At 20.3% G+C, this 20,792-nt stretch overlaps 1 protein-coding gene across 1 annotated transcript in view; it reads left to right on the forward strand.

Annotated features, from left to right (window-relative positions):
* The window catches only part of LOC143228570 (uncharacterized), a 50,287-nt gene extending 31,400 nt beyond the window's left edge, over positions 1 to 18,887 (forward strand). Inside the window, exon 5 of the mRNA XM_076459808.1 lies at positions 18,778 to 18,887. Coding sequence (XP_076315923.1) covers positions 18,778 to 18,887 — 110 coding nt within the window. The remainder of the gene's footprint in view (positions 1 to 18,777) is intronic.
* Positions 18,888 to 20,792: the final 1,905 nt, after the last annotated feature.

A 20,792-nucleotide genomic window follows, 5' to 3' on the forward strand; every position in this document is an offset into this window, starting at 1 on the left:
TATCACTTTGTATTTTAAATGTTGTTGTGTTATTTTTATCATTTTATCACTTTGTATTTTAAATGTTGTTGTGTTATTTTTATCATTTTATCACTTTGTATTTTAAATGTTGTGTTATTTTTATCATTTTATCACTTTGTATTTTAAATGTTGTTGTGTTATTTTTATCATTTTATCACTTTGTATTTTAAATGTTGTCATTTTTATCATTTTATCACTTTGTATTTTAAATGTTGTTGTTATTTTTATCATTTTATCACTTTGTATTTTTAAATGTTGTTGTTATTTTTATCATTTTATCACTTTGTATTTTAAATGTTGTTGTTTATTTTTATCATTTTATCACTTTGTATTTTAAAATGTTGTGTGTTTTTTTATCATTTTATCACTTTGTATTTTAAATGTTGTTGTGTTATTTTTATCATTTTATCACTTTGTATTTTAAAATGTTGTTGTTTTTTTTTATCATTTTATCACTTTGTATTTTTAAATGTTGTTGTGTTATTTTTATCATTTTATCACTTTGTATTTTAAATGTTGTTGTGTTATTTTTATCATTTTATCACTTTGTATTTTAAATGTTGTTGTGTTATTTTTATCATTTTATCACTTTGTATTTTAAATGTTGTTGTGTTATTTTTATCATTTTATCACTTTGTATTTTTTAAATGTTGTTGTGTTATTTTTTATCATTTTATCACTTTGTATTTTAAATGTTGTTGTGTTATTTTTATCATTTTATCACTTTGTATTTTAAATGTTGTGTTATATTTTTATCATTTTATCACTTTGTATTTTAAATGTTGTTGTTTATTTTATCATTTTATCACTTTGTATTTTAAATGTTGTGTTATTTTTATCATTTTATCACTTTGTATTTTAAATGTTGTTGTGTTATTTTTATCATTTTATCACTTTGTATTTTAAATGTTGTTGTGTTATTTTTATCATTTTATCACTTTGTATTTTAAATGTTGTTGTTATTATTTTTATCATTTTATCACTTTGTATTTTAAAATGTTGTTGTGTTATTTTTATCATTTTATCACTTTGTATTTTAAATGTTGTTGTTATTTTTATCATTTTATCACTTTGTATTTTAAATGTTGTGTTATTTTTATCATTTTATCACTTTGTATTTTAAAATGTTGTTGTTTATTTTTATCATTTTATCACTTTGTATTTTAAATGTTGTTGTTTATTTTTATCATTTTATCACTTTGTATTTTAAATGTTGTTGTGTTATTTTTATCATTTTATCACTTTGTATTTTAAATGTTGTTGTGTTATTTTTATCATTTTATCACTTTGTATTTTAAATGTTGTGTTTATTTTTATCATTTTATCACTTTGTATTTTAAATGTTGTTGTGTTTATTTTTATCATTTTATCACTTTGTATTTTTAAATGTTGTGTTATTTTTTTTATCATTTTATCACTTTGTATTTTAAATGTTGTTGTGTTATTTTTATCATTTTATCACTTTGTATTTTAAATGTTCTTATGTTATTTTTATCATTTTATCACTTTGTATTTTTAAATGTTCTTGTGTTATTTTTATCATTTTATCACTTTGTATTTTAAAATGTTGTTGTGTTATTTTTATCATTTTATCACTTTGTATTTTAAATGTTGTTGTTATTTTTTATCATTTTATCACTTTGTATTTTAAATGTTGTGTTATTTTTTATCATTTTATCACTTTGTATTTTAAATGTTGTTGTGTTATTTTTATCATTTTATCACTTTGTATTTTAAATGTTGTGTTATTTTTTATCATTTTATCACTTTGTATTTTTTAAATGTTGTTGTTATTTTTTTATCATTTTATCACTTTGTATTTTAAATGTTGTTGTTTATTTTTATCATTTTATCACTTTGTATTTTAAATGTTGTTGTGTTATTTTTATCATTTTATCACTTTGTATTTTAAATGTTGTTTATCATTTTATCACTTTGTATTTTAAATTTGTATTTTTTTAAATGTTGTTGTGTTATTTTTATCATTTTATCACTTTGTATTTTAAATGTTGTTGTGTTATTTTTATCATTTTATCACTTTGTATTTTAAATGTTGTTGTGTTATTTTTATCATTTTATCACTTTGTATTTTAAATGTTGTTGTGTTATTTTTATCATTTTATCACTTTGTATTTTAAATGTTGTTGTGTTATTTTTATCATTTTATCACTTTGTATTTTAAATGTTGTGTTATTTTTATCATTTTATCACTTTGTATTTTAAATGTTGTTGTGTTATTTTTATCATTTTATCACTTTGTATTTTAAATGTTGTTGTGTTATTTTTATCATTTTATCACTTTGTATTTTAAATGTTGTTGTGTTATTTTTATCATTTTATCACTTTGTATTTTAAATGTTGTTGTGTTATTTTTATCATTTTATCACTTTGTATTTTAAATGTTGTGTTATTTTTTATCATTTTATCACTTTGTATTTTAAATGTTGTTGTGTTATTTTTATCATTTTATCACTTTGTATTTTAAATGTTGTTTGTTATTTTTATCATTTTATCACTTTGTATTTTAAATGTTGTTGTGTTATTTTTATCATTTTATCACTTTGTATTTTAAATGTTGTTGTTTATTTTTATCATTTTATCACTTTGTATTTTAAATGTTGTTGTGTTATTTTTATCATTTTATCACTTTGTATTTTAAATGTTGTGTTATTTTTATCATTTTATCACTTTGTATTTTAAATGTTGTTGTGTTATTATTTTTATCATTTTATCACTTTGTTTTTTTTATCATGTTGTTTTTATTTTTTATCATTTTATCACTTTGTATTTTAAATGTTTGTGTTATTTTTATCATTTTATCACTTTGTATTTTAAATGTTGTTTGTTATTTTTATCATTTTATCACTTTGTATTTTAAATGTTGTGTTATTTTATCATTTTATCACTTTGTATTTTAAATGTTGTGTTATTTTTATCATTTTATCACTTTGTATTTTAAATGTGTTGTGTTATTTTTATCATTTTATCACTTTGTATTTTAAATGTTGTTGTTATTTTTATCATTTTATCACTTTGTATTTTTAAATGTTGTGTTATTTTTATCATTTTATCACTTTGTATTTTAAATGTTGTTGTTATTTTTTTTATCATTTTATCACTTTGTATTTTAAATGTTGTTGTGTTATTTTTATCATTTTATCACTTTGTATTTTAAATGTTGTTGTGTTTTTTTATCATTTTATCACTTTGTATTTTAAATGTTGTTGTGTTATTTTTATCATTTTATCACTTTGTATTTTAAATGTTGTTGTGTTATTTTTATCATTTTATCACTTTGTATTTTAAATGTTGTGTTATTTTTATCATTTTATCACTTTGTATTTTAAATGTTGTTGTGTTATTTTTATCATTTTATCACTTTGTATTTTAAATGTTGTTGTGTTATTTTTATCATTTTATCACTTTGTATTTTAAATGTTGTTGTTTATTTTTATCATTTTATCACTTTGTATTTTAAATGTTGTTGTTATTTTTTTATCATTTTATCACTTTGTATTTTAAATGTTGTTGTTTTTTTTATCATTTTATCACTTTGTATTTTAAATGTTGTTGTGTTATTTTTATCATTTTATCACTTTGTATTTTTAAATGTTGTTGTTTATTTTTATCATTTTATCACTTTGTATTTTAAATGTTGTTGTGTTATTTTTATCATTTTATCACTTTGTATTTTTAAATGTTGTTGTGTTATTTTTATCATTTTATCACTTTGTATTTTAAATGTTGTTGTTATTTTTTTATCATTTTATCACTTTGTATTTTAAATGTTGTTGTTTATTTTTATCATTTTATCACTTTTATTTTTTAAATGTTGTGTTATTTTTATCATTTTATCACTTTGTATTTTAAATGTTGTTGTTATTTTTTATCATTTTATCACTTTGTTGTGTTATTTTATCATTTTATCACTTTGTATTTTAAATGTTGTGTTTATTTTTTATCATTTTATCACTTTGTATTTTAAATGTTGTTATTTTTTTATCATTTTATCACTTTGTATTTTAAATGTTGTTGTGTTATTTTTATCATTTTATCACTTTGTATTTTAAATGTTGTTGTGTTATTTTTATCATTTTATCACTTTGTATTTTAAATGTTGTTGTGTTATTTTTATCATTTTATCACTTTGTATTTTAAATGTTGTGTTATTTTTATCATTTTATCACTTTGTATTTTATTTTTTATCATTTTATCACTTTGTATTTTAAATGTTGTTGTGTTATTTTTTATCATTTTATCACTTTGTATTTTAAATGTTGTTGTTATTTTTATCATTTTATCACTTTGTATTTTAAATGTTGTTATTTTTATCATTTTATCACTTTGTATTTTAAATGTTGTGTTATTTTTATCATTTTATCACTTTGTATTTTAAATGTTGTGTTATTTTTATCATTTTATCACTTTGTATTTTAAATGTTATTTTTATCATTTTATCACTTTGTATTTTAAATGTTGTTGTTATTTTTTTATCATTTTATCACTTTGTATTTTAAATGTTGTTGTTTATTTTTATCATTTTATCACTTTGTATTTTTAAATGTTGTTGTTTATTTTTATCATTTTATCACTTTGTATTTTAAATGTTGTGTTATTTTTTTATCATTTTATCACTTTGTATTTTAAATGTTGTTGTGTTATTTTTATCATTTTATCACTTTGTATTTTTAAATGTTGTGTTATTTTTATCATTTTATCACTTTGTATTTTAAATGTTGTGTTATTTTTTTTATCATTTTATCACTTTGTATTTTAAATGTTGTTGTTATTTTTTATCATTTTATCACTTTGTATTTTAAATGTTGTTGTGTTATTTTTATCATTTTATCACTTTGTATTTTAAATGTTGTTGTGTTATTTTTATCATTTTATCACTTTGTATTTTTAAATGTTGTTGTTTATTTTTATCATTTTATCACTTTGTATTTTAAATGTTGTTGTGTTATTTTTATCATTTTATCACTTTGTATTTTAAATGTTGTTGTTATTTTTTATCATTTTATCACTTTGTTTTTTAAATGTTGTTTTTAAATGTTTTTTTATCATTTTATCACTTTGTATTTTAAATGTTGTGTTATTTTTTATCATTTTATCACTTTGTATTTTAAATGTTGTTGTGTTTTTTTATCATTTTATCACTTTGTATTTTAAATGTTGTGTTATTTTTATCATTTTATCACTTTGTATTTTAAATGTTGTTGTGTTATTTTTATCATTTTATCACTTTGTATTTTAAATGTTGTTGTGTTATTTTTATCATTTTATCACTTTGTATTTTAAATGTTGTTGTGTTATTTTTATCATTTTATCACTTTGTATTTTAAATGTTGTTGTTTATTTTTATCATTTTATCACTTTGTATTTTAAATGTTGTTGTGTTATTTTTATCATTTTATCACTTTGTATTTTAAATGTTGTGTTATTTTTTTATCATTTTATCACTTTGTATTTTAAATGTTGTGTTATTTTTATCATTTTATCACTTTGTATTTTAAATGTTGTTGTTATTTTTTTATCATTTTATCACTTTGTATTTTAAAATGTTGTTGTTTATTTTTATCATTTTATCACTTTGTATTTTAAATGTTGTTGTGTTATTTTTATCATTTTATCACTTTGTATTTTAAATGTTGTTGTGTTATTTTTATCATTTTATCACTTTGTATTTTAAAATGTTGTTGTGTTATTTTTATCATTTTATCACTTTGTATTTAAAATGTTGTGTTATTTTTATCATTTTATCACTTTGTATTTTAAATGTTGTGTTATTTTTATCATTTTATCACTTTGTATTTTAAATGTTGTTGTGTTATTTTTATCATTTTATCACTTTGTATTTTAAATGTTGTTGTGTTATTTTTTATCATTTTATCACTTTGTATTTTAAATGTTGTGTTATTTTTATCATTTTATCACTTTGTATTTTAAATGTTGTTGTGTTATTTTTATCATTTTATCACTTTGTATTTTAAAATGTTGTTTTATTTTTTTATCATTTTATCACTTTGTATTTTAAATGTTGTGTGTTATTTTTATCATTTTATCACTTTGTATTTTAAATGTTGTTGTGTTATTTTTATCATTTTATCACTTTGTATTTTAAATGTTGTTGTGTTATTTTTATCATTTTATCACTTTGTATTTTAAATGTTGTTGTGTTATTTTTATCATTTTATCACTTTGTATTTTAAAATGTTGTTGTGTTATTTTTATCATTTTATCACTTTGTATTTTAAATGTGTTGTGTTATTTTTATCATTTTATCACTTTGTATTTTAAATGTTGTGTTATTTTTATCATTTTATCACTTTGTATTTTAAATGTTGTTGTGTTATTTTTATCATTTTATCACTTTGTATTTTAAATGTTGTTATTTTTATCATTTTATCACTTTGTATTTTAAATGTTGTTGTGTTATTTTTATCATTTTATCACTTTGTATTTTAAATGTTGTTGTGTTATTTTTATCATTTTATCACTTTGTATTTTAAATGTTGTTGTGTTATTTTTATCATTTTATCACTTTGTATTTTAAATGTTGTTTGTGTTATTTTTATCATTTTATCACTTTGTATTTTAAATGTTGTGTTATTTTTATCATTTTATCACTTTGTATTTTAAATGTTGTTGTGTTATTTTTATCATTTTATCACTTTGTATTTTAAATGTTGTTGTGTTATTTTTATCATTTTATCACTTTGTATTTTAAATGTTGTTATTTTTATCATTTTATCACTTTGTATTTTAAATGTTGTTTATTATTTTTTTATCATTTTATCACTTTGTATTTTTAAATGTTGTGTTATTTTTATCATTTTATCACTTTGTATTTTAAATGTTGTTTATTTTTATCATTTTATCACTTTGTATTTTAAATGTTGTGTTATTTTTATCATTTTATCACTTTGTATTTTAAATGTTGTTGTGTTATTTTTATCATTTTATCACTTTGTATTTTAAAATGTTGTTGTGTTATTTTTATCATTTTATCACTTTGTATTTTAAATGTTGTGTTATTTTTATCATTTTATCACTTTGTATTTAAAATGTTGTGTTATTTTTATCATTTTATCACTTTGTATTTTAAATGTTGTGTTATTTTTTATCATTTTATCACTTTGTATTTTTAAATGTTGTTGTGTTATTTTTATCATTTTATCACTTTGTATTTTAAATGTTGTTGTGTTATTTTTATCATTTTATCACTTTGTATTTTAAATGTTGTTGTGTTATTTTTATCATTTTATCACTTTGTATTTTAAATGTTGTGTTATTTTTATCATTTTATCACTTTGTATTTTAAATGTTGTTGTGTTTTTTTATCATTTTATCACTTTGTATTTTAAATGTTGTGTTATTTTTTATCATTTTATCACTTTGTATTTTAAATGTTGTTGTGTTATTTTTATCATTTTATCACTTTGTATTTTAAATGTTGTTGTGTTATTTTTATCATTTTATCACTTTGTATTTTAAATGTTGTTGTGTTATTTTTATCATTTTATCACTTTGTATTTTAAATGTTGTTGTGTTATTTTTATCATTTTATCACTTTGTATTTTAAATGTTGTTGTGTATTTTTTTTCATCATTTTATCACTTTGTATTTTTAAATGTTGTTGTGTTATTTTATCATTTTATCACTTTGTATTTTAAATGTTGTTGTTTATTTTTATCATTTTATCACTTTGTATTTTAAATGTTGTTGTGTTATTTTTTATCATTTTATCACTTTGTATTTTAAATGTTGTTGTTTATTTTTATCATTTTATCACTTTGTATTTTAAATGTTGTGTTATTTTTATCATTTTATCACTTTGTATTTTAAATGTTGTGTTATTTTTATCATTTTATCACTTTGTATTTTAAATGTTGTTGTGTTATTTTTATCATTTTATCACTTTGTATTTTAAATGTTGTGTTATTTTTATCATTTTATCACTTTGTATTTTAAATGTTGTTGTGTTATTTTTATCATTTTATCACTTTGTATTTTAAATGTTGTTGTGTTATTTTTATCATTTTATCACTTTGTATTTTAAATGTTGTTGTTATTTTTTTATCATTTTATCACTTTGTATTTTTAAATGTTGTTTATTATTTTTATCATTTTATCACTTTGTATTTAAAATGTTGTTGTGTTATTTTTATCATTTTATCACTTTGTATTTTAAATGTTGTTGTTATTTTTATCATTTTATCACTTTGTATTTTAAATGTTGTTGTGTTATTTTTATCATTTTATCACTTTGTATTTTAAATGTTGTTGTGTTATTTTTATCATTTTATCACTTTGTATTTTAAATGTGTTGTGTTATTTTTATCATTTTATCACTTTGTATTTTAAATGTTGTTGTGTTATTTTTATCATTTTATCACTTTGTATTTTAAATGTTATTATTTTTATCATTTTATCACTTTGTATTTTAAATGTTGTGTTATTTTTATCATTTTATCACTTTGTATTTTAAATGTTGTGTTATTTTTTATCATTTTATCACTTTGTATTTTAAATGTTGTGTTATTTTTTTTATCATTTTATCACTTTGTATTTTAAATGTTGTGTTATTTTTATCATTTTATCACTTTGTATTTTAAATGTTGTTATTTTTTATCATTTTATCACTTTGTATTTTAAATGTTGTTGTGTTATTTTTATCATTTTATCACTTTGTATTTTAAATGTTGTTGTGTTATTTTTATCATTTTATCACTTTGTATTTTAAATGTTGTTATTTTTATCATTTTATCACTTTGTATTTTAAATGTTGTGTTATTTTTATCATTTTATCACTTTGTATTTTAAATGTTGTGTTATTTTTTTATCATTTTATCACTTTGTATTTTAAATGTTGTTGTGTTATTTTTATCATTTTATCACTTTGTATTTTAAATGTTGTTGTGTTATTTTTATCATTTTATCACTTTGTATTTTAAATGTTGTTGTGTTATTTTTATCATTTTATCACTTTGTATTTTAAATGTTGTTGTGTTATTTTTATCATTTTATCACTTTGTATTTTAAATGTTGTTGTGTTATTTTTATCATTTTATCACTTTGTATTTTAAATGTTGTTATTTTTATCATTTTATCACTTTGTATTTTAAATGTTGTGTTATTTTTATCATTTTATCACTTTGTATTTTAAATGTTGTGTTATTTTTATCATTTTATCACTTTGTATTTTAAATGTTGTGTTATTTTTATCATTTTATCACTTTGTATTTTAAATGTTGTGTTATTTTTATCATTTTATCACTTTGTATTTTAAATGTTGTTGTGTTATTTTTATCATTTTATCACTTTGTATTTTAAATGTTGTTGTGTTATTTTTATCATTTTATCACTTTGTATTTTAAATGTTGTTGTGTTATTTTTATCATTTTATCACTTTGTATTTTAAATGTTGTGTTTTTTTATCATTTTATCACTTTGTATTTTAAATGTTGTGTTATTTTTATCATTTTATCACTTTGTATTTTTTTAAATGTTGTTTATTTTAAAATGTTTTTTTTATCATTTTATCACTTTGTATTTTAAATGTTGTGTTATTTTTATCATTTTATCACTTTGTATTTTTAAATGTTGTTGTTTTATCACTTTGTATTTTAAATGTTGTGTTATTTTTATCATTTTATCACTTTGTATTTAAAATGTTGTTGTGTTATTTTTATCATTTTATTACTTTGTATTTTAAATGTTGTGTTATTTTTATCATTTTATCACTTTGTATTTTAAATGTTGTTGTTTATTTTTATCATTTTATCACTTTGTATTTTAAATGTTGTGTTATTATTTTTCATCATTTTATCACTTTGTATTTTAAAATGTGTGTTATTTTTATCATTTTATCATTTTATTTTTTTATCACTTTTTGTATTTTAAATGTTGTTGTTTATTTTTATCATTTTATCACTTTGTATTTTAAATGTTGTTGTGTTATTTTTATCATTTTATCACTTTGTATTTTAAATGTTGTTGTGTTATTTTATCATTTTATCACTTTGTATTTTAAATGTTGTTGTGTTATTTTTATCATTTTATCACTTTGTATTTTAAATGTTGTTGTGTTATTTTTATCATTTTATCACTTTGTATTTTAAATGTTGTTGTTTATTTTTATCATTTTATCACTTTGTATTTTAAATGTTGTGTTATTTTTATCATTTTATCACTTTGTATTTTAAATGTTGTTGTTTATTTTTATCATTTTATCACTTTGTATTTTAAATGTTGTTGTGTTATTTTTATCATTTTATCACTTTGTATTTTAAAATGTTGTTGTGTTTTTTTATCATTTTATCACTTTGTATTTTAAATGTTGTTGTGTTATTTTTATCATTTTATCACTTTGTATTTTAAATGTTGTTTATTTTTTTTATCATTTTATCACTTTGTATTTTAAATGTTGTGTTATTTTTATCATTTTATCACTTTGTATTTTAAATGTTGTGTTATTTTTTATCATTTTATCACTTTGTATTTTAAATGTTGTTGTTATTTTATCATTTTATCACTTTGTATTTTAAATGTTGTTGTGTTATTTTTATCATTTTATCACTTTGTATTTTAAATGTTGTTGTGTTATTTTTTATCATTTTATCACTTTGTATTTTAAATGTTGTTGTGTTATTTTTATCATTTTATCACTTTGTATTTTAAATGTTGTTGTTTATTTTTATCATTTTATCACTTTGTATTTTAAATGTTGTGTTATTTTTATCATTTTATCACTTTTATTTTAAATGTTGTTGTGTTATTTTTATCATTTTATCACTTTGTATTTTAAATGTTGTGTTATTTTTTATCATTTTATCACTTTGTATTTTAAATGTTGTGTTATTTTTATCATTTTATCACTTTGTATTTTAAATGTTGTTTATTTATTTTTTTATCATTTTATCACTTTGTATTTTAAATGTTGTTGTGTTATTTTTATCATTTTATCACTTTGTATTTTAAATGTTGTTGTGTTATTTTTTATCATTTTATCACTTTGTATTTTAAATGTTGTTGTGTTATTTTTTATCATTTTATCACTTTGTATTTTAAATGTTGTTGTGTTATTTTTTATCATTTTATCACTTTGTATTTTAAATGTTGTTGTTATTTTTTATCATTTTATCACTTTGTATTTTAAATGTTGTGTTATTTTTATCATTTTATCACTTTGTATTTTAAATGTTGTGTTATTTTTTTTATCATTTTATCACTTTGTATTTTAAATGTTGTGTTATTTTTATCATTTTATCACTTTGTATTTTAAATGTTGTTGTTTATTTTTATCATTTTATCACTTTGTATTTTTTAAATGTTGTTGTGTTATTTTTATCATTTTATCACTTTGTATTTTTAAATGTTGTTGTTTATTTTTATCATTTTATCACTTTGTATTTTAAATGTTGTTGTGTTATTTTTATCATTTTATCACTTTGTATTTTTAAATGTTGTTGTTTATTTTTATCATTTTATCACTTTGTATTTTAAAATGTTGTGTTATTTTTTATCATTTTATCACTTTGTATTTTAAATGTTGTGTTATTTTTATCATTTTATCACTTTGTATTTTAAATGTTGTTTTTTTTTTATTTTTTATCATTTTATCACTTTGTATTTTAAATGTTGTTTTTAAATGTTATTTTTATCATTTTATCACTTTGTATTTTAAATGTTGTTGTGTTATTTTTATCATTTTATCACTTTGTATTTTAAATGTTGTTGTGTTATTTTTATCATTTTATCACTTTGTATTTTAAATGTTGTTGTTATATTTTTATCATTTTATCACTTTGTATTTTAAATGTTGTGTTATTTTTATCATTTTATCACTTTGTATTTTAAATGTTGTTGTGTTATTTTTATCATTTTATCACTTTGTATTTTAAATGTTGTTGTGTTATTTTTATCATTTTATCACTTTGTATTTTAAATGTTGTGTTATTTTTATCATTTTATCACTTTGTATTTTAAATGTTGTGTTATTTTTATCATTTTATCACTTTGTATTTTAAATGTTGTGTTATTTTTATCATTTTATCACTTTGTATTTTAAATGTTGTTGTTTATTTTTATCATTTTATCACTTTGTATTTTAAATGTTGTTGTGTTATTTTTATCATTTTATCACTTTGTATTTTAAATGTTGTTGTGTTATTTTTATCATTTTATCACTTTGTATTTTAAATGTTGTCATTTTTATCATTTTATCACTTTGTATTTTAAATGTTGTGTTATTTTTATCATTTTATCACTTTGTATTTTAAATGTTGTGTTATTTTTATCATTTTATCACTTTGTATTTTAAATGTTGTTATTATTTTTATCATTTTATCACTTTGTATTTAAAATGTTGTTTATGTGTTGTTATTTTTATCATTTTATCACTTTGTATTTTAAATGTTGTTGTTTTTTTTTATCATTTTATCACTTTGTATTTTAAATGTTGTTGTTATTTTTTTTATCATTTTATCACTTTGTATTTTAAATGTTGTTGTGTTATTTTTATCATTTTATCACTTTGTATTTTAAATGTTGTTGTGTTATTTTATCATTTTATCACTTTGTATTTTAAATGTTGTTGTGTTTTTTTATCATTTTATCACTTTGTATTTTAAATGTTGTGTTATTTTTATCATTTTATCACTTTGTATTTTAAATGTTGTTATTTTTTTTATTTTATCACTTTGTATTTTAAATGTTGTGTTATTTTTATCATTTTATCACTTTGTATTTTAAATGTTGTTGTTATTTTTTTTATCATTTTATCACTTTGTATTTTAAATGTTGTGTTATTTTTATCATTTTATCACTTTGTATTTTAAATGTTGTTGTGTTTTTTATCATTTTATCACTTTGTATTTTAAATGTTGTTGTGTTATTTTTATCATTTTATCACTTTGTATTTTAAATGTTGTTGTGTTATTTTTATCATTTTATCACTTTGTATTTTAAATGTTGTTGTGTTATTTTTATCATTTTATCACTTTGTATTTTAAATGTTGTTGTGTTATTTTTATCATTTTATCACTTTGTATTTTAAATGTTGTTGTGTTATTTTTATCATTTTATCACTTTGTATTTTAAATGTTGTGTTATTTTTTATCATTTTATCACTTTGTATTTTAAATGTTGTGTTATTTTTATCATTTTATCACTTTGTATTTTAAATGTTGTTGTGTTATTTTTATCATTTTATCACTTTGTATTTTAAATGTTGTTGTGTTATTTTTATCATTTTATCACTTTGTATTTTAAATGTTGTTGTGTTATTTTTATCATTTTATCACTTTGTATTTTAAATGTTGTTGTGTTATTTTTATCATTTTATCACTTTGTATTTTAAATGTTGTTGTTTTTTTATCATTTTATCACTTTGTATTTTAAATGTTGTGTTATTTTTTTTATCATTTTATCACTTTGTATTTTAAATGTTGTGTTATTTTTATCATTTTATCACTTTGTATTTTTAAATGTTGTGTTATTTTTTTATCATTTTATCACTTTGTATTTTAAATGTTCTTATGTTATTTTTATCATTTTATCACTTTGTATTTTTAAATGTTCTTGTGTTATTTTTATCATTTTATCACTTTGTATTTTAAATGTTGTTGTGTTATTTTTATCATTTTATCACTTTGTATTTTAAATGTTGTTGTGTTATTTTTATCATTTTATCACTTTGTATTTTAAATGTTGTTGTGTTATTTTTATCATTTTATCACTTTGTATTTTAAATGTTGTGTTATTTTTATCATTTTATCACTTTGTATTTTAAATGTTGTGTTATTTTTATCATTTTATCACTTTGTATTTTAAATGTTGTGTTATTTTTATCATTTTATCACTTTGTATTTTAAATGTTGTTGTGTTATTTTTATCATTTTATCACTTTGTATTTTAAATGTTGTTGTGTTATCATTTTATCACTTTTATTTTAAATGTTGTTGTTTTATTTTTTTTATCATTTTATCACTTTGTATTTTAAATGTTGTTGTGTTATTTTTATCATTTTATCACTTTGTATTTTAAATGTTGTGTTATTTTTATCATTTTATCACTTTGTATTTTAAATGTTGTTGTGTTATTTTTATCATTTTATCACTTTGTATTTTAAATGTTGTTGTGTTATTTTTATCATTTTATCACTTTGTATTTTAAATGTTGTTATTTTTATCATTTTATCACTTTGTATTTTAAATGTTGTTGTGTTATTTTTATCATTTTATCACTTTGTATTTTTTAATGTTGTTGTGTTATTTTTTATCATTTTATCACTTTGTATTTTAAATGTTGTGTTATTTTTTATCATTTTATCACTTTGTATTTTAAATGTTGTGTTATTTTTTATCATTTTATCACTTTGTATTTTAAATGTTGTGTTATTTTTTTTTATCATTTTATCACTTTGTATTTTAAATGTTGTTGTTATTTTTATCATTTTATCACTTTGTATTTTAAATGTTGTTGTGTTATTTTTATCATTTTATCACTTTGTATTTTAAATGTTGTGTGATTTTTATCATTTTATCACTTTGTATTTTAAATGTTGTTGTGTTATTTTTATCATTTTATCACTTTGTATTTTAAATGTTGTGTTATTTTTTTATCATTTTATCACTTTGTATTTTAAATGTTGTGTTATTTTTATCATTTTATCACTTTGTATTTTAAATGTTGTGTTATTTTTTTATCATTTTATCACTTTGTATTTTAAATGTTGTGTTATTTTTTATCATTTTATCACTTTGTATTTAAAATGTTGTTGTGTTATTTTTATCATTTTATCACTTTGTATTTTAAATGTTGTTGTGTTATTTTTATCATTTTATCACTTTGTATTTTAAATGTTGTTGTGTTATTTTTATCATTTTATCACTTTGTATTTTAAATGTTGTGTTATTTTTATCATTTTATCACTTTGTATTTTAAATGTTGTTGTGTTATTTTTATCATTTTATCACTTTGTATTTTAAATGTTGTTGTGTTATTTTTATCATTTTATCACTTTGTATTTTAAATGTTGTTGTGTTATTTTTATCATTTTATCACTTTGTATTTTAAATGTTGTGTTATTTTTATCATTTTATCACTTTGTATTTTAAAATGTTTTTGTGTTATTTTTATCATTTTATCACTTTGTATTTTAAATGTTGTTGTGTTATTTTTATCATTTTATCACTTTGTATTTTAAATGTTGTGTTATTTTTATCATTTTATCACTTTGTATTTTAAATGTTGTTGTGTTATTTTTATCATTTTATCACTTTGTATTTTAAATGTTGTGTTATTTTTATCATTTTATCACTTTGTATTTTAAAATGTTGTTGTGTTATTTTTATCATTTTATCACTTTGTATTTTAAATGTTGTTGTTTATTTTTTTATCATTTTATCACTTTGTATTTTAAATGTTGTGTTATTTTTATCATTTTATCACTTTGTATTTTAAATGTTGTGTTATTTTTATCATTTTATCACTTTGTATTTTAAATGTTGTTGTGTTATTTTTATCATTTTATCAATTTGTATTTTAAATGTTGTGTTATTTTTATCATTTTATCACTTTGTATTTTAAATGTTGTTATTTTTATCATTTTATCACTTTGTATTTTAAATGTTGTTGTGTTATTTTTATCATTTTATCACTTTGTATTTTAAATGTTGTGTTATTTTTATCATTTTATCACTTTGTATTTTAAATGTTGTGTTATTTTTATCATTTTATCACTTTGTATTTTAAATGTTGTTGTGTTATTTTTATCATTTTATCACTTTGTATTTAAAATGTTGTTGTGTTATTTTTATTATTTTATCACTTTGTATTTTAAATGTTGTGTTATTTTTATCATTTTATCACTTTGTATTTTAAATGTTGTTGTGTTATTTTTATCCTAATAAACGTTTGTGAAAATCATCATACAGTTAAAGTGCACGAAAATTGTATGTAATGTAGAACGTCACAAAGTGAATGGTCTTTCACACATACACATATATATGAAGATCTAATAATTTATACTAAAGAATGAACTATCCAATCATGTCCTTTAATGATAAATACAAAAATATATTTAGTCTAAAATGAACCACAAATAAGGTCCAACATCTAATGATGAAGTGAATTTTAAATATAAAATTATTTTTGAGGTGTATTATGTTAAGTTGATTGTTTTTCATTTTTTAAATGATATACTTCATCTTTAACAATTTTCAAAATGTTCTATATGTAAAGCATGCATATTACTTACTACACTCTAACAAAACCAAAGTATTTTTGATATGAGCAGAAAAGCTATGTCTGTTCAAAGTAAATTTTTTTTTGTAAATTATGTAACCTCCACATGTCAGTATAACTTACAGATCAGGTAACTGTTATGTAACTCTTTAATTTCCGCTCATCTGGTGTCCTATAACTCATACGATATACCTTGGGCATGATAACTACTGTTGTGTCTTTGAGCATAACTCTTTACCCAAATTGTTTTTGTTTATCGAGCTGAAATTTCAGCACTGACTCCTATGAACGGTATGGGCAAACGATGTATATTTCACATGTTGCATATATCCCAAACTAGAATACAAACCTGTGTACATTATATGTGTGGTCTGTATCCAAAATTAATATACATGCCTATGTAAATTAAATACACATTTACTAAATGTCTTCACATTTAAAAATTTCAGGTCAACATGAAATGTACATGCCTATGTAAATTAAATACACATTTACTAAATGTCTTCACATTTAAAAATTTCAGGTCAACATGAAATGTACACTGGACTAAAGTATAAAGAATAGAGGAAACTAGCTTACTGTAGATATTACATTAATAAAACTTGGTAATAAATTGTACTAATCATTACTCTTGAATGGCTTAAAATGTTACAAGCCACTGATTGGGCACAGAAAAGGTTACTCACAGTGTAGATCTGTGCTTCAACATGAACAAGTACACTTATGTGGGACCAGTGTGATCTTGTTCTTCCCACTTAACGGTCAGGTTTCCTTTAAATGTGTTGTTGTGTCCTTTACCATAATACTTTCTGATAAAATAAGTCCTTTGAATCCAAAATTCTGCCAAAGTATTCCATCAATTGTAACACAGTGGTTCCTTAAGTTCACATTTGAACCTGAAAACATTTAGTTTGAGAGTGACCAAAGAAATAGTGTATGTAAAGTGTGCATACAGCATTACAAAACAAAGGAAGTGACTACAAACTCAACAATACAAGCAGGTAAAGATACTCCTGCAACAGAAATTAGCAAGAAGCAGGATATCTACTATACAGAACCATAGTTGTTGGTTAGCTATTCCAAATCCACAAGAATATCAGACATATTTTGGTAAGAAAGGAGTGAGCGACAACAAAAAGAAACAAAAAACAGGAATATGAGAATGAGAGACTGTAGAGCACATAAACTCCCAAGAAACTGGAAAACATTAACTAAAAGGTCACAAATAAATAAAAATTCAACATATCACTGCATATGGTGTTGAATAATGATAATCTATGGATATCAAAATACCTTGTGAAGGATTAGAGAACAGTGGTTCTAGTAGAGTGAAAAGAGGATTTTGGTTATTAACCAGAGAGTTATTGATTGAAGATTATGTAGCAGTATAGTGTCAGTGTTTGTTCTCTTTCATTTTTAAAAAGTTATATCAATAACACTGGTTATTTTTCTCATTTGTTGTTACCTTCAAAAATAGATATTATTCTGTATCTCAATAAATTACATTTCCAACTATTCTGTGTCACAATTTTAAATTTTAAGCAGCTTTGTTAACAAAAAATAATTTTATTCCAAATACCTAGTGAACAACAGGACAATAAAAACTTTACCATACTGTATTCGTGGATTTCTGTTTGATTACACAAAAATGTATATTAACAAGGTGTATTCTGTGAAAGAATTTTCTGTATTTGTTATTAAGAGTATCAACTGTTAAGGTGAAGAAAAACTTTGATCATGCATAACTTTTGCGTGAATGAATTAAACATTTTACACAAACTTGAAATATATCTCAAACATAATTTTTAATAACACATAACATAATATAGTAGTTTGGGACAACATGAAACCTACTGATCCATCTTGTTTGTCTCATCCTCTAAATTAAACTAAAACTATTTATAAATAAATTTTTAAAAATTTTAAAGCCAGCCCTTATCATTCATATACTTTTCAAAATTTCTCTTAAAATTACTTTAAATTACTGCTTCCACATCATCAGGCAACTCTTCCAAATAACTACTACATTAAGAAAGTGAAAACGACTCCTATCCTGCAGAAATTTACGTCTCTCAGTCCTACCATTCTCACCATGAAGTACAAAACAGATGTTGCATCAACACTATCAATTTCATTAGTAATCTTGAACATTTCAATCAGATTCCCTCTCACTATTCTCTTTTTTCATGAGAAAAACAACTGTATCAAATGGTTCACATATTCAATTTCTAACCTCCATCAAATTCCTTGGCTAAATATGTGCTTTCTTGAGATCAAGAAAGTTGGTGAAACAGGAAATTAAGACGTTAAAAAGGATGAAAGCAGAAGACTGGCTGAAAATATAAAAATAACAGTTTGGATTTCTTTAAATATATAAAGTGTAAACAAAATGCCAGGATGCAGTAGAACCCTTAAGGGGTGATAAAGAAAGGCTTGTATGTGATGATTACGAGATGAATGGGTTGTTAATTGTTTTTTCTTTTTATTCTGTTTCTACTATTGAAGATTTAAGCAGTATTCTACATTTTGAAGATGGAAACAAAGATGGCTGCATTAACTCTGAGCTAGTCAAGGCAAAATTTCGAAGTTTAAAGGAAAATAAATCTATTGGCTAAATAATATTTTCCCGAGAGTTTTGAATGTGGTTAAAAACTGGATATGTCAGCCACTTGCTACTATTTTTTGTCAATCCTTCAACATTGACCATGTACTAGAATATTGGAAGTTAGCTAATGATGCTCCTCTTTTTTAAAGGAAGTGAAGAATATTGTTTCAGTTATTATAGGTCCATTAGTCTTAAGTCAGTTATGTACAGCTTTTTGGTAAGTCGCACAAAAGAAGCCTTACAAAACCATTTAACAAAGTTTAGAGTTTCATTGGATTGTCAACATGGTTTCACTAAGGGAAAGTACGGACTTACAAATCTTTTGACATTCTTGAAAAAGGTTACTGTTGAAGAAGGGGACTGTTAACTATTCTTTGAAATATATAGAGTGCAAATCATTTTCAACTCCTCAGGGAAACTTGCAGGCATCTATCAATAATGCATTTCAGGTCAGGTACCTACTCGTCTTCTCATAAGACGTGGATAATAATGCTATAATGAATCTCGGAAGAAACCCCTCATAATTTCAAACATTATAATATCATTTTTCTTGGCAGTCAACGTGGATGGAATGTAGATTCACAAATGTCCTTAATATCAGATACAGATGACTATTTGTATTCACAAAGCTATGAAGCATTATTCAGATGAACGGGAAAACAATTTTAAGATCAAGAAATTGTTACAAATCACAATGAATACTCAAAAGCATAAACATTCTTTGTTTTTGGTCTTACACTGGATCTATCCATTGATTCGCTCTTTCTCTTGGTGAAACAGGGAAATTTATGAATTCATATAATATTTGGTGAAACATTAATAACACTATAAACATTCTTGCCATGCAGATTTTTGGTCAATTTTAGAAATTTATCAGTCTAGAAACATCATCACTGATATATGAAAAGCAATAAACATTATACATATTTATTCTCTACTCTCAGAAGATTTGGGTATGCAAAACATGCTGGGAATTGTGTTTGCCAGTAATCAGTTACTTAACTATATAGACATCAACAATTTGTATCTAAATTATAAATGTCGAAGTCACTGGATCTGTATCTACTTTGTCGAAATAAAAAAAAAAAGAATATTCTGATTTCCTTACTCTGCTTCCACGTAACCACAAAAATTAACCAAATAGAACTATCTAAAATAGACTTACAATATGAAGGTTGAGGACCTTATTAAACAATGTGTGGCAAATATTGCATATGACATGGCTATTAAAGACGTAGACATATGTCCAAACAAAATCTGTTATCAGAATTTGAATTTCATAAAGATATTGATATGTTTGTTCATAATTTTGTTACAAGGTGATTTAGTGTAAAAATGTTTTTACTAGATATGCCTTTTCACATAAATCAAATATCAAACTGATTTTTAAACGAAGATTAATAAAGGGTTTTAAAATGAAAATACTATCAGAAAGCATTACATTAATCTGTTTTATATAGCAGGTATGAATCTTAAATCATAATAGCCTTAGTTATAGATCATGTGATGATTTATACTCAAATTATCTAGAGTTACTGCTAATAAATGGCTTCACATCATAAGAAGCTGTCACTACATAACATAATTAGATTTAATTTATTCATGCAAACCTGTAATTATTGTCAATGATTCACATCACTTCCTCTAATTATCTGTCATTTCATTCTAGCAAGTTAAATTTAATATCTAATTAATCAGGTTAATTAACTGTTTCAGCCATTATGCCCTCGTGGGACTTCAGAGTTCAATGACTCTTGTGACTAATTAATTAAAGAGTGATTAATTAATTGGGTGGTTGATGTATAAAAGATATGCAATTTGAGATAAATAACTGTTCCATTCTTTACACCTTTATGTTCTTGGGTGGTGTGTACTTACTTCTGGCTCCAGAGTCCCATACTAACCATTCCACTGG

Source organism: Tachypleus tridentatus, chromosome 10 (assembly GCF_004210375.1).
Source record: "Tachypleus tridentatus isolate NWPU-2018 chromosome 10, ASM421037v1, whole genome shotgun sequence".
Classification (NCBI taxonomy): Eukaryota; Metazoa; Arthropoda; class Merostomata; order Xiphosura; family Limulidae; genus Tachypleus; species Tachypleus tridentatus.